Below are 23,329 nucleotides of genomic sequence, written 5' to 3' on the forward strand. Positions count from 1 at the left end.
TGTTACCCTTGTGCCTCTACTTGCATCTCTATCCCCTTGGTCCCCATGGAGCATCCCTGTGCACATCTCTTGGAACAGTCATTCTCTGCTTCTGAAGCACAACTTATGGCAAGGGGGAGCTCTGTGGGTGGACTTAAAATTACCCTGCTGATAAAAAAGGGGGAGATAAAGTCTGGCTTTGTCCAAAAAAGATAAGCTGGAACCGGAGAATGCCCAAATACCTGATCAGGGATCTACAATTACAGCAGCTGATGGGAAGCAGTGTCGGGAGAATCCAGAGGTTGCCATAGAAATACAACAAAGGGTGCAATCCTCAGGGAGTCCACCTGAGTCAGCTATCAAACCTGCAGGAATCCTCAGTGAATTAAACTCTCAAGTTTAAGGGGGAAACAGCAAGTGTATCAAAGATAAAAATAATGAAGCTGCCTGTCCCATTTGTGATACCAAGGGAGATCCCATCTGGACATCAGCCAGGATTGCTGTCATGCCTCTTTCCCAGCCTTGTTTGGGTTAAATATATAAACCTTAGAAGAACTTGCAGAGCATCAGTGTGCATCTGCTGGCTTCTCTAGTTCCTTGTGCCAGGAAATCAAGAACAACTTTATAATTTTTGGACCAAAGCTAGCATTTCAGTTGCTTGTTATGGAAATCCTATGTAACAACAGCCTCATGCACTCAACTTTGGAATAACATTTTTCTGATTGCTTTAGAGTGACTCACAGTTTTTAAAAAGGTATTTCCTGGGTGGAGGGAGAGTGTACAAAATGTACAAAATGGTGCTATTTTAAGGAAACCCTTAATTCTGAACATCCTTCATCGCCACGCAACCTGTGTGCAATCCCTTTCTAAATCCATTTCTGCACACCCTCCCACATTCCTGGAAAAAGGAGAGGAAGAATTATGACAAACAAGATTGATATTTCTACTGTTTAGAAAGATATTTTCTCCCCGTCAGAGGCTTTTCGGAGTGAAGAGATGTCCTGGTTTAGGGCAAGTTTAGGGAGAAAACCTCCAAAAGGGGGCCCCTCCAAAAAGAAAACCCACGGATTCCTCAGAGAGAAGTGGAAAGAACCTGTTTATTTAACAGGCAAAGCACTCCCCAGTACACAAAATGAACAATACCGGATGACAACACTCTTTCATTGCTCTGAAGAGATGACAAATTCAGAAAGTCTCTCTCAGGAGTGGTCGCTCTGTTCTCAGTCCCTCCGGCGCTGGGGCAGCTGCTGCAGCCACAAGGTGCAAATTCTCGATGTTTCCAGGTCCCAGTCTGGAGCAGGTTCGAGTAGGTCCAAAAAAGGGAAAGGAGAAACAGTCCAGGAAAAATGTGGACTGCTTAGCTAAACTAACTAATGAGAAGAAAGAAAAAGCAAGAGTAAAGCAGAAGCAAAGCAGAAGCAAAGGCAAGAGTAAAGTGAAAAACCAAGCAAAAAGCAAAAGCAGCACTATGTACTGTGTGTCCCACCAGCTGTGGGGGAGCAGGCTGATAACCAAAACCAAAACAAAACATTCACTCTTCAGAGCCAGTCTTGAAGGCACAGAACATAATATCCAGCATAAACAGAACACACAGATGGGGATACATGCATCATAACGTCACCCTAGGACAAGAGAATTGACTGAATTTCAAAAAACTAGGGTTGCAAAAAACAAACACAGATACTTTCAAAGCCCCAACAGTTTCAAATCCCCAGGTCCAACAGCAGAGCATCCTCTTGGTGTAAAAGAGGGAATAGATGCTAATAATATTGACTCTCTTAATACATTTGACCATGGAATCCCCAACAGGGCTTTGTTGGCATTTTGAATGTAAAATAAGACAACTTGTTTTTGAGGAGATACTGTTCCCTCATTTAAATGTTGATCTTAGAGGGAAGAAATCAAAGGTTATGTCTCAGCCCTGTCACAGGTTTCCATAAGGGAGCCAAAGACTTAAAAAGCAAACAACAAACAAAGAAAAAAATCATTCAATCACCTAAAAAAATTAAAACAAAACAAAACAAGGAGTTTTGACAGGAAAAAAGAGGAAAACCTTTGGAGAGGACTCACTTTTTTTCAACAAAGTTAAACATTTGCAATTTTATTTCAGTTGACATTATCTTTTCAAATTCCATTTCTATGTTGAAGGAATACCTAACCCAAAAGTAAATTTTAAAAACAAAACTCCGAGATTTTTTTTTTCATTTCAGCCCACCTGAAAAAGTTTTCCCATTTTGAGGTGCCTTAATTTGGGCACTGAATTAATAAAGAAATTATTTTTGCACCTCTCTTTATGTACCAAAAGTTGTCACAGAGAAAAATCTTCTAAGACATTAGTAAAATTTTGTAAAATTTTAGGCTTCAGATATATATAAAATAATGTTATTAAAGAGAAATCCTGAATAGAATAGCTGAAGCGGAAGTATTTCTTTTGGTTTGTATTTTTTCTGGTTTTGAAAGTATTGTTGAGAAGACAAAATGAGAAGAAAACCTTTTGTCCAGACTCTGAATTTCAAGCTGGGTTAGAGACAAAATCAACAGGAAAAGAAACAGATTTTTTAAGTTTAATTTTCATTAATGACAGGGTAAAGTTATTCCTTAAATGCTTGTAGGTGAAAGATTGGTTAGTGAATATGTTTACCTTCCAGTAAAATGCAGTTCTGCAAAATATTTTACTTTACAGTAAATCACAACAGCAGCAATTTTGGTTACTTTACATACAGTGTAACATGGAGATGCCACATGATTTACAGGGCTTGATTCCATTCTCACTCCTCAGCTTTGCACTGGTGGTTCAGTGGCATGATTCTTCTTGACACTGGCTGAATTCCAAGTCTAAGTGAGAGGAGAATCAAACATGCAAGGTTTGGTTTTTAGCTTTTTGTTCAGGACAATGGGTGCAAAGGAGCTCCCTGGTTCTGGGAGCTTCAGCCATTCTGATGGCCTCCCTGCTCACCAGCACATGCATTCCAGCTACATCTAAGCAAACCAAAATATATCCATACATGCAAGTGCCCAGTGATTTAAATTCCTTCTGTTCCCACATCTCCCAGAGCCCTGTGTGCCCTCCAGAGGTGGCACCCTCTGGCAGCGTAGGTTAGGAAAGCACAGACTCCTTCAGACTCCATATGTTTGCAAACCCTCTGCTGGCAGCTGCAGCCCATGAGACCATGAGGTGTGTGCCCTTCTCCATGGTCACTCCTTCTCCACAGTCAGTCCAACCTGCCCAAGGATAGACACTAGAGCAGGAGTGCCCCATCGGGCATCTGCAGGAGGAGGGATGGTTGCCAGGAGAATTCCTGCCAAGAGAATTCCCGCATGCATTATCAGCTACAGCCCCACTATATCCCTTATCTCACAGTGATGAAATCTGGAAATGCTGCAGCCCAGAGGGCATTTAAATTGTAACAGAGCCACTCACACCTGGAGATTCTAAGGAAGCAAAAGAGCCTCCTTTTGCTCCCTGTCCCTTCTCTCCTTCCCTCATTCTAGGCTCAGTATCACACCATGTAGTAAGCAGAGGAAAGCACAGGCTCTTCCCTCCCTCAGGAGTCACACCACGGTGTGCTGTGAGCTGAAGGAGGTGAAGCTGCCCTTGGGGCTGCGGTGACACTGGGAGAAGCTGGCAGCTCTGGTCCTTCTGCTTTTGGTCCCACTCCTGCGTTTCTGCTTGTCGTGTGCAATAAAGCTTTCAATCAGCTTCAGCTTTTCATGCTCTTCCTTCAGGAAGAAGTCAACAAGCACAGTCTTCTCCTTTTTGATCTGTTCACTGATGTCCTTGGGGATGTCAGGGATCATCCAGTCAACCAGAACACTGAGGAACATCACCAGGTTCTGCAAGCACAGCAGCAGATGTGAAGCAAGCATGAAAAATCAAAAATACTCGCACTGGAGCAAAACCAAACCTTTGTTATAGCTATGAGACAGATGTCAAACACATTTTGCTGGTGGTGTGTGGTATTAAGCAGTTGATTAAGGCTTTACTTCAAGGAGCAGCTCAGGTTTGTGCACAGCTACCCCTCAGTGTAGAGGCTGAATTAAACACATGCTTCAGTTAGGTTTGAAATAGGAAAGGACATGGAATCATCAAATAATCTATGGCCTTAGTAGCTAAACCAACATTATTCTTTACAGGCATCCAAAGGTGCTCAGTTCTCATGCAATTCCTTGGTACTGAGTTCAGAATCCATTAATGTAAGGACATCCTCCAATACCATCAAAAATCCTGAAATACAAGGCAAAGATACCCATGTGTTTCCAGTGTGGCCTGAGCACACAGCAGACAACTTCCACAGCCATTCTGTCCTCGAATCCTTCTGTCTGCTGACAAGCAGGATTGTTTTTTACACTGCCACACTGGGCAAGCCAAAATCCCAAACCTCGGGTGTCAAGGTGATTACAGGTGCTGCTTATAACATCAAGCAGGAAGCAGACTGGGCAAAAAGTTTTGCTTGCTTGTGAAATCTATAGGTAAGAAATGCTTTGAGGGTTTGTATTGTCATAGTGCTTTGAGAGGTGAGTTGTGTAATGCCTGGAAACGTGTGGGAGCAGTTGGCTGACAGGGCTGCTAGCACGAACTCTCCATCCCCATCCAAGACAATGGAGCCAATTAAGCAGGGAATGTTCTCTGGCAGAGCAGGCAGAGGGTTTGAAGCCCAGCAGAACCAGTTGCTTTCAAGTGCTTTGCAGCCAGTGGTGGAAAATTACTGAAGGCACGGTAAAGAAGCAGAAGAGGGCAATACAAACCAGGCAAGATTCATAGAAACTTGGGAATGCTTGGCAGGTGGGGGGAAAAAAAAGACAGATTTGAAAAAGAGGGATGGGCCTAATTTGGTTTTGGAAGGATCCCAGATCATTGAAGAGGGTAGAAGGAAGCCAATGGAAAGGCAAGCCATGATGGCAAATCCCTTGCTAATGAAATCCTCACACTGGGGACAATTTACTCTGCTCCATTCAAGAGAGTAGAAAAACTTTTTGATGATTTATTACTTCTGTTTATTTTTTGTTTTGAGTAAAGAACAACCGTTAACAAGCTTACACAGCATTTATGTGCTTTCTACAAGTGGTGCCTCTGAGAGTATGAAAGTTGACAAAGTCCACTTAAACATTCAAAAGCCTGGGGTAGTTTGGGGATCACTGCTAACACCAAGGGCTAAGGAAGCTGTGGATCTCGCTTTCCACGTCTATTAGACATGGGCTGGTTTGGAACATGCATTTGGATCCATCTATGATGATATTTCTGTGTCTGAAAGTGAAGCAACTCAGCAGACTCACCTGAAATAGAATTACAAAAGCCAAGCGAGCGGACAAGACTGCCCAGTACTGCTTAGAAAACTCGTACTGGTGTGGGGACCAAGGTGGTTCTCTGTAGTCTTTGAACCTGGAGATGGAAACAGCTCAGTTATCACAGTTACAGCAATTTCCTCCAGCACCAATTGCTGTGATTAGTGCATTTTCCGATCACAAAACTCAAAGAATCAAATCCTCCAGATGTTCTTACTTCAACCCCTATTATGAAGTACAACTTTAGAATTAGAGCTGGACTACCTCCACTAAATTTAACGCACTCAGTCTGGTTTTCACAGTTGTAACAAAGTCAGAACATTCTTTTAACTTTTGAAATGTCCAGATTTTAGGGAATTGACAGAAGTCCCCTTTATTTTATAATGTAAATTGACATCAATGTAGACGTAATAAAATGCTGAAATGAAAGCAGAGAGATAGTCCAAGGCATTTTAAGACTGAAGGAGACAAACCTGCATTCATTTCACCTGAAACTTGATTAATTTAGGGAATAATTCAGCCCACATAAAATGTGGCTCATGCTTTGGTGATTCCTGTCTTTGCATTAACGAAAGGGGGAGCCATGGGGAAGGCAATTCCTAAATTAATTGTCTGGCCTTGGGCAGGATAAAACAGAGCCTTAGTGGTTTGGTGTAAAGACTGTTGCTTTTAGTATTATCATCAATCATTTGGAAGTAAACAACTGGCTAATAAAAATCACAGATGCTCCTAAATTGGAAAGTTTTGCAAATAGCAGGAAACACAGAAAGCAGTGGAGACAGGAAACACAATGAGAATAATATGGGGAAATGGAAAATAATTAAAAATAAAACACTTGAAGGATTTTGAAGGGATAGTGTTTGAAAGTGGAAATAGCCTGGAGCTTGCAGAGGCTAGCAAGTTAGCACAAGTTTGAAATATGGCAGCAGGACAGTGCATGACTTGTGGGTGTATCAACAAAAGTCACAATGGTGCTGGGGTGGGGAATTAGCCTTCCTCTGAACAGCCCAGGTAAATCCACACCTGGATTACTGCATTCAGCCATTCAGCTGTGCCGATTCCGGGGGAGTGGGGGGGGGGGGGAAGGAAAAAAAAAAAAGGAAAAAAAAGGAAACCAAAGAAAAGGACAGCGACAAATTAAAGGTAGTTCAGGAGAACAGTACAAGGGCTGAGGAGACTGACTCATCGGGAAGATTAAAGAGCAGCGCATGTATTGTTCCACTTTGGTAAGTAACAGCCACACTTGGACATGATAACCATGCGCAAATTGTGCCCTTAGGACTGAAAGGGATAATTTAGTGCTGTTTCCAGTGTTTGACTAGGAGTAATGGGATGAAATTAAGAAAGGGAAAATCTGTTTTGAATACCACAAAACCCATCCTGACAGTAAGATTCATTAGACTGTGCAAAAGCCTCCATTGGGGAATAATGGAGAGGGTTCATATATAAAATCTGTCAGCTTCAGTTTGCAGGTGCGCTTGCCAAAATTACCTTCAGGTTCTACCCACATGGTTTTGCATGTCAAACTACACATTTGCAGTCCATGCATTCCCTACATCCTGCTGTTCCCCACCCCCAAGAAACTGAGTCTGGAATGCTGGATGTCATTCTGTGCTGCAGCTTCTGGAGACAAAGGACATGAGGTACAGCCCATGGGAAGAAGAATACCACTTTAAACTGGGGGCTGTGTTAATTTAGGGAAGAACTCCCTGGTCTGTGTTAGCCCCTGGATGGTTTTGCTCAGCAGTGCATGCACAGGTCCTGTCTTAGGATTCCTGTGCTGTTCCTGCATTGCCAGATCCCCCCCCCCCCGCCCCCCCCGATAGTTTTCTGGACATTGTGGACTCCCACATGTTGCTCAAATCTGTATGAGTGCTGCATCAAGGGCCAAAGTCAGTTCCCTTGAACTTAATCTGCTTGAACATCAAAGCTAAGGAAAGCCACTGAGTTTCTTGTGGACTTTGCTGACCACTATAAATCAATCCCAATCTTGAAATGGAGCCCAGGTTCACCTGGAAGGGTCACCAACTGTGATGGGTTTTCCATTTAATGCATTCTGAGCTTCACAAACTATGTAAGTATTGCAGGACATCAGACCCCTTGGAAATTTCACCTCGCTCAGCTGGGAATCACACTGCTTGTGATGCCTGAACCTACACTCAACAGAACACTAGCAAATGATTTATCGTGAAGGAAAATGTTGCCAGAGCTATAGACGAGGTAGCTGGGCCTCCTCCCCACCTCCTTTTTTAATTATTCTCTGGCACATGGGACTCCAAAGGGCCTTTTCTAACCCCTAGATTCTACAGGTAGTTTATTTTTTACAAAGACCATCTTTTTAGCTCAAGAAGCATTTGGAAAATATCCTCCGATTTTTGTGTGATTTTTGGGGTCCTCTGTACAGGGTCAGGATTTGATGATCTTTGTGGGTCCCTTCCAACTCAGGATATTCTATGATTCTCCGATTCCCTCACGTCTTCAATACTTCACTCTTAAAATATTTGATTCAGCAGATATGGTAGGAACAGCAACCAAGCAGTGCTGCAAAGACAACTGTGTTTCCAAAATAGCAAGCAACTGTAATTCCACAGAAAAAGGACAAGAATATGAAGTGGTCAACGTGGTTGAAGAATAGAGCACAGAAAAGTTATCAGGAAGAATAGAAAAATGTGCACTGAAAGTGGAGAATTGTAAGAGAGGGGAAGCTGGGTGGAAGGAATTGAAGATAGAGCTAAGACAATGTTAATGTATTTCAGAAGTTTATTGTGTGGGGGAAAAAAAGACTGGTAAAAAAAAATCTAACTATGTATATAGGTGGAATTTCAAATCATTCCAAATAAGCTAATCTGTTTAATTTCCTTCTTCAGCTGGCCTTTAGAAGAAATTGGAGACAACATCCATAATCACAGAATCTGCAGTGCAGGAGTAAAAAAATATTAGTCTGGGAAAAAAGGTAGCATCCACCACTGATCATTAGGAACAGATGAGATGAATCCCATGACATTAAGAAAATAAATTTAAAGACACTTTAAAAAGTTGCTGAATGTTGGAGCAGACCCATGTTAAAGGAAAAGTCCCTTGAATGACTGCTGCTTCCTTTTTTCAGTGTGACCAGTATGTTTGTATGTACTCCATCATCATACAAGGCTACAAGGATTAAAAGGGAAAAACCAACAAAAATAACCCATATCTTAGCAAGATTTGCTACTATTTTGCCTTCAGCTATACATATTTTTCCCTGAAAGAAAAAAAGTAAAATTACAAGTAATACTGTGCATGAGAACAGCTTTACAGCAACCTTTTTTTGGAAGCAGTGCCAAAGACTTCACAGCACTAAAAAAAATGCTGCTCTAAATATTTGAAGAATGTATTCTGTATGTTCAGTGGCAGAGTTGTTTCTGGCTTGTTATAGTTATTTTTAAGATACCTAATCTCTGGCAATGCCCATAAGGAGAAAAATGCAGCCTCATTACAACCACATTTATTTCCAGAGGTCACAGAAATCTAAGAATAAGAGAGGTCAGCTTGTTCCCAATGCATTTGCCAGAAACAGAAATACAGATTTTATTTCCAGCTTGAGGGGCAGTGTTTGATTGCCTGTCTCTTGGGACACAAGTTAGAGACACCATACTTTATCACAGTGATAGCTCTGTCCAAAGCTGAGATTTTGGTAAGATTCAAATGAGGCAGATGATAATGAGAAACAGTGTTTGTGGATGCTGACATATTTTCCGGAATGTCTCCTGATAAGAGAAACGTTCCCATAGTTCTGTCTTACTCATACTAACACATTAATATTTTTCCTCTTCTCAGTCTCTCAGATGGTGTCATCAGGCAGGGACCACTTTTGAACACAGTGTAGATGATTCCCTTCTCCCTGTATTTGGGCTCTGTTGAGTATTTGGCTGTGTATGACCATACTAATGTGCGGAGCGCTTTTCACCCTGTTGTTAATGTACATATTTCCAAACACTCCAGCACTTACACATCTATAAACAGAGGCCAGTGGCTGGAATAAAGTAAAAGCAGCATACTGAAAGTAGCAAAATCACAGTGAAGTGGATCAAGATGCTTGCTGAAAGAAAACACATGCGAATTTAGGGATGAAAAATTAAAAAGTGCTAGAGTGGAAAAGCATTTCACAAACTTACAGATCTGAAAGTCTGGAGATGCTGCATACTCTAACAGGGAACACTTTGCTAACAAGTCCCAGCTGCAGAAATGGGGAATTGCAGAGCTCACTAGCTTGTAAGTTGCTTAAAAATTAGGAGTGCATTCATCTGTCCTCTGCTGTAGTCAAGGTGAGAAGGTAGGTTCCCCACAAAGGCAATGCCAACAGCACTGCCAGAGTGACAGGGACAGATTTCTTTCCCTGTTTAGCCTGCTTCCAGTGAAGAAACTGTGATGTGTCATTTTGTGGGTTATAGTTGCGCAACATATATACCCCACTTAAAATCAGTGTGAAATATATTGCACATCAAAGCAAGGGATGGAAAACCTCTCTACATTAAGGCTATCCTTAAATAAATGGAAGAGGAACTTTTATAATTATTTTGTGCCATTGTAGAGACCAAGCATAGGGTGATTTCAAGGGACTCAAGAAGGAAGGGGAGACAGGCTGTTGGGCTGTAATGCCTTAAGCCAGCTCTTTGAATTTCTGTATATTATTACAAAAATACCAAGTTACTTTGAAAGCTGGAGCCACATTAGTGATTTCTCATACAAACTGGAACTACTCTATAGGTATCTAGTATTTGGGACATATTTTAAATGAAGTTGAGCCTGTTTTCCCCAATCAGAAAAGATGTATCTGAAATAGAAGACAGGTACATGGCGACTGGTGCAGGTTCTAAAGATAAGTATAATATATTGAAAACTCCTATCTCAGCAAGTAAGGACTGAATTTAATAAAGACAGAGAAAGCCTGCCATAAAATAAATAAAATCATAAAATAAAATAAAATCTGGTTCTAATTACTGGGTGTCCATTTAAAAAAATCATTATTTTTAATGTATAAAGCTGTATCTGTCAGTAAAGAAAGTGTTAGTTTGCTTTTTTCTGTGGATCAAGTCTGTCTAAATTGTATATTTTGCCTTTTAATGCCCTGAAAAAAACCTTTTAAAGACCTTGTAACACAGTGAAAATTCTCTAAAAGCAGCACTTCCAGAACCGCATTTTCAAAGGGACATGAATATTGCTGAATATGTGGCCATATAAGTGAATTTTATCAATCCCCACTTTGAAAAATGACATAAGAGCCAAGGAAATTCCCTCAACTATGCGAACTGCCCTTACACGTACTTTACCTGCAGAATGAAACCTCCTGTGCAAACAAGGAGTTTTCTGGCTGTGTCCCAGCCTTGAGCTGGCTGACATTGAAGTATGAGAGGGTGTGATTGATGAAGCCATGCATGGTTCCATTCTGGCTGTATGCATATTGATACATAAGGCGTGGGATGAAATCAGAGGTGACAGCAATGACAAAAGCCTGAGAGATGGAAAAACAAACAAACAAACAGAAACAAACAAGCAAAAAACAGCATCATGAATCTGTGTCTCTGGGTTAAGTAATTCAGGGGAAAAATTTCATGTTCAGGTAAATTTAGAGTGATGGTGAAGGGAGTTATATGGTCAGAATTGGTCCAGAATGAAGGGAGAGTTATATTGTGAGAATTGGTACCGAATATTTGCACAGTGATCTGCTCTGTCTCTCCAAGGGAAGGCTCAGCCAAGGAAGAGGCAAAAGCAATTAATGGACTGTACATTGCTCCAATTCTTTTCATCTCTGGAGCCATTAGGAGGTTTATCACTAGTTAAAAAAAAAAAAACTACAACAAGATCTAATAATTTGGACTAATTTGGGCTATATTTTGGTGTAGTTACACCAAACCTGTTGAGTGTAAATGTCCATTTACCACTCAGCATGAGGATTCACACATCTCACACAGGTGGATCTCATGCCTGTATTAAACCTTGTGAGACTGGTACCCCATAAATCTGGTGCAATTGTGAGGGCAATCAGTCACAGAAATCTCTACATCATATCAATAAGAATCCCTTTGATTTCTGCTCTGGACTCTCTCCTGTTGGAGCAGGTCCAGAGGAGGCCATTAATATGGCCAGAGGGCTGAAGCCCCTGTGCTATGGAGACAGGCCAAAAGAATTGGGATCGTTCAGCCTGGAAAAGAAGAGAATTTAGGAGGAGACTTAGGAGCACCTTCCAATGCCTGAAGAGGCTCCAAGAAACACTTTGACAGTGGTCTGGAGTGACAGAACAAGGGGTAATGGCTTCACACTGACAGAGAGCAGGTTTAGATTGGATATTGGGAAGAAATTCTTCCCTGTGAGGCTGGTGAGGCCCTGGCACATGTTGCCCAGCGCAGCTGTGGCTGCTCCATCCCTGGCAGTGTTCCAGGCCAGGCTGGATGGGGTTCTGAGCAACCTGGGATAGTGGAAGGTGTCCCTGCACATGGCACGGGCCTTGGAATGAGTTGATCTTTAATGTCCCATCCAACCCCAACCATTCTACAATCCTATGATGATTTAAAACTATATTTTGCTACATAATAATTTCCTGTTTCAATATTATCCAGATGGAGAAACAGAATTGGGAATTCAGTATTTCTCTTTCAAACAGGTATGCACATATTTACATTTCTTTCAAGAAAAGGTATCTAATTATACTTTACTGGAATCCCCAGGAAATAAACATTTCCAGAGTTTGATCAACACAGGAAATAATCAAGGATCATAAATGTGCAAAGTGTATTCAGAGAAAAACAAGAGGTGACAGAGTTTTTCTCCTCCAGCACAACTCAGTGCTGGGCAGCTGAAGTCCATGCCTGACAGTGAGATTATGGGGATGTGCAGGGTTCCACCTTAATTCCTGGAAACTGGAGAGCAATGAGTGAACAATGTGAACTCCATCCAAGTGAAACAACACTACCCTCTGGATGCATTAGAGTGCTGTGCTGTTGTGCTGGGAGCTATTTTATTAAAGAAATTGCATAACACCTCTCGACAAGTTCTCCCTTCAGTAGTGAAAATCACCTCCCTTTCTAAAGAGCTTTGATATCTTTAATATCTCTTGTATTATTCCATGCCCTTACAGGTATTTACCAACATAAATGATTCTATAGGATTATGATCCCTAGGCTAAAAACCCACTAGAAACTATTAGGATTAAAGTCCTAGGGCATGAGATTTTTTATCTTAAAGCATATAGAGGAAAATTTTATTTAGGGAATACATATAGCACAATAAACATAATATATCTGTATTCTTTTGTATTGGAGCAATTGAGAAAATTAGATGCCACTTTTAAATTATGTTGAAGGGACAATAAAATATGAACAATTATAAACAATAAATTATACAAAATTTTAAATTACATTGAAGGAACAGTAGAAGCTCCCAAGATCATGGTTAGAAACTGGTGTAACCAAACACTTACATTAATAATCACTGAAAGCTTTCCAATACCACTCAAGATGTTATACCAAATACCTGTAAGTGAAAGAAAAAACTTATTAATGGGTTCATTATAAATTTTCTTCTTTGTTTAATTGTATTTTTGGTCTTATTTTCACTGCAATGCTCTTTCATTACTCACCTATATCTTTTTCTCTCACTGTGTCTGGCCTCCTCAGCTCAGTAACAAATTTTTTTGCATCAAGACGAACCTCGATGATGTTGTTCAGAAGGGCAAAGACAGGGGCCAGAGGGAAGGAGGCAACAAAGAGCGTGACAAAGCCAAACTGAATAACTGGAGGAAAAAGAAAGACAATGTTTTTTGATAGCTTCTGAAGGGAGCAGCAAATTGTTCATGAGCTTTGTGCATTGCCAACCCCATAAAATTCCACTTCTCAGTTTGGTCCCAGGAATAAATATCCCAGAGTAGGGCTATGAAGACACAAAAGTTTGTCACTGTGCTTTTTGAATGTTTCCAATAAAGCTTCAAGCTGCTAGCACAAGCACAAACCAAAGGAAACGACAAATTTAATAAAGGACAAAGGGTTCAGAGTCTACTTCTCTGCATTTATACATAATGAACTGATTAGTCCATGCTGTTTCTTTCCTGTCCTTTCACCTGTAAGGAAAATGATACACAATCAACCAAAAGGAGAAAATCTACAAGGTGCCACTATTTCTCTTCAGCTTCTTTTGAAAAAGTTGGTAGCAGCCTGTGAAAAGCAAGAACAGAAAAGTCTCTGTGGATGCAGAAGCCAGTGGTGTTGTGCAGCACTTTCATCCCTCCTTCTGCAACTGATATCCTCCAAGTTCAGAAATACTCCTCTTTAAAGCAAAACAAAGGTGAATATAAATATATAAAATATATATTTTATATAAATATATATTAAAATATATATATTAAAATAATAAATCTGGCTGTGATCTACATCTCCCAGTTTTAAAAAAATATTAGCATAGAAAAAGTATTGGTGTGTTTCAATGCTCCATTTACTGTGGCTTCTTTTTTCGCAAATCCTTGTATAAGTTCTCTCTCCACTAAGGGAGGAATTGCATTTTTCTAAGAAAATAGCACAATATTCTGTGCGCATAGCACAATATTATACTTTAAAATATTTTCCTTCAGCATTGTTGTCACAACCTACAACTAACTCTTGAAACAGTTTCCCCCAGGACCTTCTCTCACATGCACCTTTTTTTTTGTGTACAAGTCCTCAGATATTTCCCCTTTCTAATTTCAGGAACAATATATTTGCACATGAAAGTAAAATCTCTGTATATCAATTATATGGCCATTAGAGTTTCATTCTTATTGTTTTGTTCTGAATTTAAGCGTATACACTAAGATGGAGCTATTTCAAAGCATAGAAACATCCTACCCTTGAAATCATACTTTCCTGACAATTTTATGTTCAGAGTCAGGAAAAGAAATTAACAAGGAAATAAAACCAGATGTTAAAGTAATGTCCCCAAAAACTGTGAAATGCTTAGAAAAATGCATAGCCCCAAAATATGTCTTATTTGGTTCTAAGTGAATTTAGCAGGAATACAGCTGGGAGGATTCTGTAAAAAAATAAAATAAGAAGGGAAAAAAAAAAAGAAGAAGTGTTTGCAATGCTTTAAGAATAAACCACACACGCATTTACTTTGATGTTGTTTGTAGCCCCTTCATTCATTGTCTGGCAAAATGCAGTTTAATTTTTTTTCAAGTTCATGAAAAAATGTTCAAGGTATGCAAAGGACTTTTGGATAATTGTCTAAATGTGTCTTCATAGAAAACTCTGCGCCAGAAGTGTTCATGTACCCATCTTGAAATCTCTTCAACCTTCTCAACTCCTTCTTATGCAAGTGCAAATTATGCAAAAAGCAGGCAGGAAAAGCAATTCCAAAGCCAAACCCACAATTTGGATGGGGGTGTGCAACAAACTAGCAAACAATTATTAAATGGAGGAGTCTTTGAACAGCCTAAGCAATTTGCAGGTATTTGTAGAGTGTGATCAATGTTTCCAGAAACCTGAATAAATTAAAAAGAGAAGAATCTCTGTCCAGATCCCAGAAGGAATCTCATCTCAGCATCCTGGAGTTCTGTGGATGTCCGTCTGGTCACACTGGAAATATTTACAATACTTTTAGGACACTCACACTCTTCCATCAAGGACAGTTGACACCAAGGTGTTCTCTTTTTTGCCTGAAAAACTCGATAGTAACCCTTAAATACCCTTTTTATGTTCACATTTCTGACACAAGGTCTCCATACAAAGGTCTTTACGTGTCCACATACAGGGAAAAAGGCTAAAGAGAATTGTGCCAGGAGCTGGACTTCTGGCCATCCATCCTGTTTCATCATTTTCCTACCCCCTGGTAGGGCAGCCTGGAGACATGAGAGATGAACATTGCCCAAGCTCATGGCACAAGCTGGAAAATAAAACAATTGAAGGCTGGGTATAGTGGAAAATCAGAGACATGGGAAACATCTTCTCCCGGGGCATCCAAGCAGGACCCTGGATATGCTGTCACTTGTAAGATCCGTGTCTCTCGGGCTGTTGTTTGAGTCCACTCTGGCTAGCTATGGACCCTGGCCCACACAGTCTTACATGGACGAAAGCAAAAGAACAGAAACGCTCTTCTCACATCGGAACAAGTGTCCTGTTTATTAGCTGGGGAAGGGACACCTCAGACTCTGGCAACCCCCCAGGCAGAAAAGAGGGGGTTCCCTTCTTGCAGGGGACTTTTATACCCAAGGGAATGGGGGCGGGGGAAGAGGACTGTAGCCAGTGGGATACCATTGAGGAGGGGCGAGGGGAGGGGTAACCACCAGGGGATATAGGGCAGAGGGGTGAATGAGTGAGAGACCATGTGATGGGAGAAGGGAAATAACAATCCACATGACATAACATACTCAGTGCAAATTTCAAATCACCCAGTGCAAAACAACTACTAAATAAACTTTTTAGTGAAACACAACAGTCACTGAGACAGAGCCTTCATCCTTCTGATGAGGGAAAAAGCCCAAAGCACATGCTGGTGGTGCCTTTACTGAGTTGAGCAGGAAAGAGGCCAAGGGCTCAGAGCCAGCCCTTGCGTTTCACAACACCTGATGCCACATGTGCAGCACCTCATCCAGCCCTGGGCCCAAGACAAAAATTCTGAAGGACAAACAGCATCCAAAGAATTGTCTCAGGTCACTTCTCAGAAGTCCACTCTTCACAGAAGCTGTGCAGGGTCTGAGCAGAACCCCAGCCCAGCAGCAACACACCCCGTTCCTCTAAGTCTGGGCTCTAAGTTATGACTAAGAGCACAAATCAAAGCTTTTACATTATGGATCTGGAAGGTGGTGGCCACTGCTCTTGTGTAAGGGACACAGAATCATTCCCCAGCACAAAACCTTTTATGGTGTGGATCACTACTTCTACAAGATTTGCATGCTCAGTAGTGTACCCAAGTTTCTTTTACCTCAAAGCCTCACCTAAGACAAGGTATTTATTTATAATTTTGTTGCTTTTTTTTCCTCTCTTCTTCATCAAAAATATCTGTCACAGGATCACATGTTACTGGAAATAAACAGTGGAAAAATCACTTCTGTGCTAGGCAGCTTTCCAAACTCTAGAAAGAAAATTTTCAATATACAGCCAGGCCTGGCTGAAAAACTAAGGAAAAGGGGTAGTTTATAACTCTTCTGTAATAAATGTATGCAACAAGCCTACACAGAACCACCAATGGTATTTTCAAAACCATCATTATAGAGATTATACAAAAATGCAGGTTTCTCTTCAGCAATTATTTTTGTTTTTCTGCCTCACACATTGCCTTTTTGATGGCTTTTCCTGCTTTAGGGAAAATTCTTTCAAACCTCTCAGATTAATCCTTATAGTAGTCAGTAGCTACAGACATTGAATCCAATCATTTTCTCTTTGTGCCATTGTTTTTAAACAGAAGTTGGATGATGAAACCTTTTATTATTACTTCTCCTTGAGGAAAAATGTTTTTAATCAATTGCTACATGAATCTTGGACTACTAGAGGGATTATGCTAGAGAAGGGAAGACCAAATGAAACAGGAATATGAAAATCACTGCTGATTTCAGTTTCTTCTCAAGGAAACACAACTGGTATAAATTTCAGACATTCATGCACATTATTTTGCTCTTGGAGCCAATTTAATAAAATTTCTTTCATTAGCAATATTTATTGCTACTCTAAATATCAATTTCTTGCCAACTTCTATCATTGCAGGCCAGTAGCACACATTGCAAACTTGCTGCCATGTGGAAGAGGAAATTGCTGTACATTCTACTGACTTTGGGAATGCACATGGTATGGTATGTTGTCTTGGGTCAAAAGTCTTTGCACAGTTTTGAAAGCAGGAAATGCTAAGGACAAATTTGACACATATTGAAAGCGATAATTTATGTTTCAGGATTACTTGAGCAAAATTTTCTGATCACTGAAGCGTTTTAAGTGTCTCCACTAAGAAATGCAGGAATACGTCAGTTAATAATATCAAAACAAACAGTCATAGCAATGTCATTGGTGCAAGTCAAATATTTGTGCAGATGTGCTATTGCAGCCAACCCTGCACAACAAAAAAGCTCAGCAGAGTCTGCTGATGAAATCAGATTCAAAGACTTTTACCCTAAAAAAATAATCTTATCCATAGAATCACTTGGGCTGGAAGGGACATTTAAATGTCATCTAGTCCAAACCCGTGCAATGAGCAGGGACTTTCAACTAGATCCTGCTGCTCAGAGCTTCATCCAACCTGACCTGGAATGTTTCCAGGGATGGGCCATGCACCACCTCTCTGGGCAACCTATGCCAGTGTTTCACTATCCTCATTGTAAAACAAATTCCTTCTTACAGCTAATCTAATTTGTTGGCATGGATTAGAGTGACTGATATTTTGGAGAAACCAGTTTCAGTAAACAAAGACAAAGTAACCTTTCCCAAATGGGAAAACAGAGGAAGTTAAAAAATAACCAGTAAATCTTGCTATTTCTATGAACCTACCATGATTTAAATGAGGGCAGGGGTAGGAGAATGAGAAGGTGGAAGTCTCTCTAAGGCTTCAGGATTGTTAGAACAAGAAATAAGAACAAAAATTAAAGCAGATTGGAAATGGACATCCCAAAATTTAAGTGGGGTAGTTATCATCAAAAACTCCTTTACTGGTGGCATATCATGTTGCAAAACACATCCTGAGACTGCTCCAAGCAGTGTCTCTCCAAGAAGTGCTGCCTTAATGGGATGAATTTGTTTCATAACGAAGTGCAAAGAGAATGTGTGATTTGCCATGTGGGCAGTGGGTCAGACTCCAGGTTTTGACAGAAATCAGTAAAAGAGATTGGATAGATGGAAAAAAAAGGCAAGGACTGCCTGTGATTAGGGTACAGCCTAGTGAATGATAGACTTGGAGGCAAGAGTCTTAGCTAAGGATGTCACCCATCCTTAAAAGTGGGAGCAGGACAAACCTGAATGTAGTTACTACTCACACTTGGATACGTAATCTGCCTGCTTCTGTATGAAACCCCATCACCATCTGCATGGGGAAACCCCAAAAGCAGAAAGCCTCATCTGCAATTCCTCCTTCAGCTGCTTCATTCCAGATTGCCACTGATGCCTGAGGGAGGTTGCCTGAATAAATCAGTGTGAAAACTAAGAAAGAAGTTCTGAAACAGCAGCCAGATTTCTCTCTTTTCCTTAATATCATACCTCTTCTTGCATTGGAGTAATACTGCCTTTTTAAGCAATTCAGGAGAAAAAAAAAATTTCCTCTGGCCTTCTGCATTGCTTCCCTTCCCACTGTCCCCAGCTCGAAGTTAGAGAAATAGATAAATAATCTGCTGAGTGGCCTCTTGCAGCATGATGCCCTTGACAATAATCCCAGCTGACAGGTTCAGTGCTGAGCTGCACCAAGTGCTTCCTGCCAGCATGGGTGGTCTGAGCAGTGAATCTGACAGCTGAGAGCAGGGACATGGACCCAGGGCAGCAACTGGGGCTGGGGAGGTGCAGCTTGGCTTTCATCTGCTGCACATTTGTCTGCAAATCCCACAGCCAGGGCACAGCTTGGCATACTTTGAGGCTTCTCCACTTGGGAAGCTCATCCTCCTGTTGTAAACAAATATTTAGACCAATAATTAATCTCTTCATTTTCCCTAAATCACCCCTGAGTGGCTGCAGGCTGAGGAGCTCACTGCAGTTTATGAACCTGGAACAAGGGACTGATCTAAATGACAGACTTAGTGTCTAGTGATTTATATCACTAGCTTATACCTTGATAGTACAAGTCAGAGCCATGGAATGGAATCATAGAATATCCCAAGTTGGAAGGGAGCCATCAAAGTCTAACATCTGGCCCTGCACAGGACAGCCCCATATATTCCTGAGAGGGATTCCACCATATTCCTGAGAGCATTGTCCAAGCTCTGGCAGGCTGGGGCGGGGATCACAGCATTGGAGCATCACTCTTCACATAGCAGAATCAAGGCCACTGACAGCAAACCCAAAAGCAATGCTGACAAACATCACACCAGTATATATTTGTTACTGGTAACTAAAGTCCTTAGACTTTAGTCCTCCTTGTCCTTAGACCTAGCTAACCAAGAAGTTTGAGTTGTTAAAAACAGGTATTTCTGGGTTATTCCTGAGCCCAAAAATACAAAAGAGAAAATTTACAGGAAAAAATGTCTATTTTGTTTTTTACCATTATTCAACTTCAAAAATTGTTAAGAGGCTTGCTTAAAGTTTACAGGAAGAAAAATCATCTTGGGCTGAAGTAACTCATGGAAAAAAAATTGTCCTAAAGGATAATTTTTCAACAAAGTATCATTAAGTGCAGAAGAGGATAAGATAACAGAAGTGACAACGCAGACAAGATCCTAAGGTGAGTTGGAACAATTGAGAGGGAGATAAAGGGAGGTGAGGGATTCTTGATGGCACTACACAGGACAAGGCTGGGATCCTAAATATATTAATAAGACATCCTCAAATCTGTCATCATGCAAAATACCTCGTATACACTTAGGCATTATAGAATTACATAAATTCACCATTCCGTAATTTTAATGTATTCATTTTTAATTCAATTATAAATTATATCTACAAACAAATATTGTTTCTGTATAGAGAGATAAACCATATATAGTATATAATTTTTTTGGCATCAAATTTGTTCCTCTTTAGATATTTTGAGAATAGTGACTTGTGTTAAAACAGGAGTTGCCACATTCAATATTTAACCAGATGTCTGGTTTTAGACACCATGTCCATTGCGCTTCTCCCTGAATTCTTGTGTGGCCTAAAGCTTGGGTTTGCCTAGATTATTTCTTTCCTTTCTACTCACCTACCCACAGCATTCCTGCTTTCTCCTTCCCTGCCTCTGCAGGGTCAACTCATGGGGCAAGTACAGGCCTGTGCTCCCCAGTAGAAGAAAAACATGGACACACTGCAGTGAATCCACTGGAGAGCCATTAAGATAAACCTTAAGATGAACAAGGAGAAGCTGAGAACACTGGAATTGCTGTACCACAGGAAAAAAAGGCTCAGGGGATATTACCCATGTGGCCAGTTGGAGAGCACAGAGCTAAAACCTTCTCATGGGCACCCAGTGAAAGGACAAGAGGCACAGGGCACCAATGGAAATGTAGGGAGGGCAACTTAAACATTAAAAAATCCTCAGTAAGGGTGATCAAATACAGGAAAAGTTGTTGAGTCTTCAGCCCTGGAAATACTCAAAACCCAAGTGGACAAGTCTCTGAGCAACATCCTCTAGCTGACCCTGCTTTGAGCAGGAGGTTGGACCAGCTGATCTCCAGAGATCCTTCCCAACCATAGCTGCTGATTCTGTGACTAAATGGTTTCTGTGCACTTTCCTCAGCTGGGAACACTGGAATCTGGCAGCAGAAGTATTAACAGATACTCGGATTCATCATTATTTCTCTGTTGGCACTATTGTAGTCTCATAGCCCTGCTGGCTCACATGGAATTTCTGCAAACTACAAGTGCTGGGGTACTTTTCTCCCTCTCTCATGACCACTTCTGGCATTCAGTCCTATGTAAAGCCATGGTTATTGCAGAAAGGGAAAGAAAATTCTGAAAACTTACTCATTTCCATGTATTCTGGAGTCAGCCCAGTGAAAGGTTCCAAGATGTAGTCGAGATCCCATTGCTGAGGGTCCTTGGATTGGTTAGTGTCCATTTCCTTTACCTCAGTTCTTTCATCCTTCAGCTTCCTAAAGAGCTTCTTGAGCTTCCTGAAGAACAAAAGTTCAGATTGAACTAAGTCTGGTTTTTTTCTTCCCCTAAAAGATTTGGCTCAAGTCTTTGCACAGCAACACAAAATTAATCCTGTGTTACTTTGGTGCATCACAGGGGGAGTTTACACGACCCTGGGAAAGTTCAGATGTTGTTTATTGACAGGTACAAGCTAGTGGAGTTGAATCCAGTACTTTATAAATATTTTTCTCTCTAGATGCATATTCCAAGGGGGTCTTCCTGAAGATCCTGGAACCTAGATAACATTAGTAATTAGTACTCTCAAGAACAACATAGTGAGTACCTCTCTTTTAACAAAATGAAAAATGTAGTGGTTTCATTCCACATTTTTACTACAGGCACACTTTCATCTCAATATAAGAATTGGGAACTTCCAGTATAATAGAATTTTATTGTCAAAAAAATTTCAGATGCTCATGGGTTGTGCAGAAAAGCTGCAGCTGCCCCTTCCCTGGAAGTGTTCAATGCCAGGTTGGATGGGGCTCTGAGCAAGCTGGGATAGGGGAAAGTGTCCCTGCCCATGGTAGGCAGCTGGAAATGGATGAGCTTCAAGGTCCTTTCCAACCAAGGCCATTCTGTGATTATGGGATGTTTCCATAAAAGAGGGTGCAAGAATGTACTGACAGTAGAAAAAGCAATAGCAAACACTGTCCCACTGAAATGGGACAAATTTAATGACATTGACAAATAAATTAGAGTAAAATGAATGATTTCTAAATGAAGAGTAAAGTTTTCCCAGTGTTCCCCTATCCTTTGTGATATTTTAAATGCACATGCATCAGCAACTTCAAGCTATTTTATACACTGAGAAATTTCCATGGAAAACCACAGTAGTAGAGTGAGGTATTTCTTCATAATCAAGGCAGCAAAATACAGTCAAATTAGCATAAAATAGCCAGATTTATACTTATTGCATATCTTTCTTTTGGAGATGATATTTATCTTCCACACAAATATATGGCACTATTTTACAGTTCTTCACATATGTGCCATGAGTGAAAGTCCAGACTAATTCCAAAGAGGTTTTGCCAGTAGTGTAAGTAAGGCTCTCCCACAAAATCTTCCCCCACAGCTTGTGATAAACTCTTTGAACTGTAGGTATGTGGCCTGGATACAGCAATATTTGGGAGAAGGGGTTTTCCTTTGGACCTCCAGAGAAGCAGAACCTCTTTCCTGGACCCTGGCTTCAGTAGCAGGACAAGGTTGAGGAACAAAAGTTGGCAAACACAATAAAGACTTTGCTGTGTGGGTTTATTGCTTCATTCCTAAATGTGCACTGAGCCATGGGATCACTGTGTTCCCACAGTGACTGAAGAATTTCTGCACCTACCAGTGTTTACAAGACCCATTCCATTTCATCACCAGTATGGAGGAATTAGGGATTGGAAGACACTCTTTAAACAGGTCTAGATTGCATCAAGCCCTCTCAGATCCTGGATCATAAAGTTTCAGAAATCAACAGGACAACTCCTGATTTTGTTTGTGGTAGAAGGAAGATGTAGCTACCCAAGTCTGATGGTAACATCATCAGTGCTTTGGCATTACTGGTAACCAGGACACTCAGATTGCAGAGTTTTAATGAAAGGGTGGGGGTAAATTTAAAATGCTTCACGAGACAGAATTAGATTAATCCTTTCAAAGACTTTTACCTCCTACATCATGCAAACTCAGCCATTTCAAGACACTAGATTCCCTTTCTTCCCCTCTGCCTTTATGGCAGCCAAGGGAACTTGTCGGTGACAGAGGTGATGTATCATTTAAAGGGTAGGAGGCTGGGGCAGGATTTAAAATAATCAAAGAATTCCCAGGACGTTTGTCCAACATATCTCAATTAATTTTCTAATGTGAGGGACTCTCAGAGGATGGTGAACAATAGATTCCAGACAATGCTAATTTCTGTTCCAATGAAATTATACAAGCTGTAAATGTCTCTCACACTTCTGTGGGCAGATGAGAGTGAAGATGATCTTGTTGTCACAGCACAGCAGCAACTGAGATAAAATTTGAGTGTGTTTAGATGTGAAATCTGTGCACGTGTGATCTAATCCTTTAGCTACAGCACCACAGAATCGAGTTCTGGAGATTAATACATACAGACACCTCCCACGAGAATCTAGTAAATAAAACAGTTGTTGTTGGTTTTAATGTTCATTTGGGAATACACCAAATCCAGGGCTCAGTTGCTCAGAATAATTTTAAATTTTTCATCTGGTTATCTCTAAGCCAGGCATGATGAACAGCAACTTTAACCACTTGAAGTTCAGCTTTGAAGAGTGTCTGCATGCTTCTTTTTATGGTTTTTTGTGTTGTTGGTTTTTTTTTTTTTT

General features: G+C 40.7%; 1 protein-coding gene across 1 annotated transcript in view; it reads right to left on the bottom strand.

Annotated features, from left to right (window-relative positions):
- Positions 1-3,531: 3,531 nt before the first annotated feature.
- The window catches only part of ANO2 (anoctamin 2), a 148,404-nt gene continuing 128,606 nt past the window's right edge, over positions 3,532-23,329 (bottom strand). The window contains exons 20-25 of the mRNA XM_054281997.1: positions 20,832-20,980; positions 12,875-13,027; positions 12,716-12,768; positions 10,569-10,750; positions 5,254-5,359; positions 3,532-3,813 (exon numbers count right to left, since the gene is read on the bottom strand). Of these exons, the coding sequence (XP_054137972.1) occupies positions 3,532-3,813; positions 5,254-5,359; positions 10,569-10,750; positions 12,716-12,768; positions 12,875-13,027; positions 20,832-20,980 (925 nt within the window). The remainder of the gene's footprint in view (positions 3,814-5,253; positions 5,360-10,568; positions 10,751-12,715; positions 12,769-12,874; positions 13,028-20,831; positions 20,981-23,329) is intronic.

The sequence above is a fragment of the Melozone crissalis genome, unplaced genomic scaffold (assembly GCF_028551555.1).
Source record: "Melozone crissalis strain CALT ecotype California unplaced genomic scaffold, PUWL_Pcris_2 ptg000033l_1, whole genome shotgun sequence".
Classification (NCBI taxonomy): domain Eukaryota; kingdom Metazoa; phylum Chordata; class Aves; order Passeriformes; family Passerellidae; genus Melozone; species Melozone crissalis.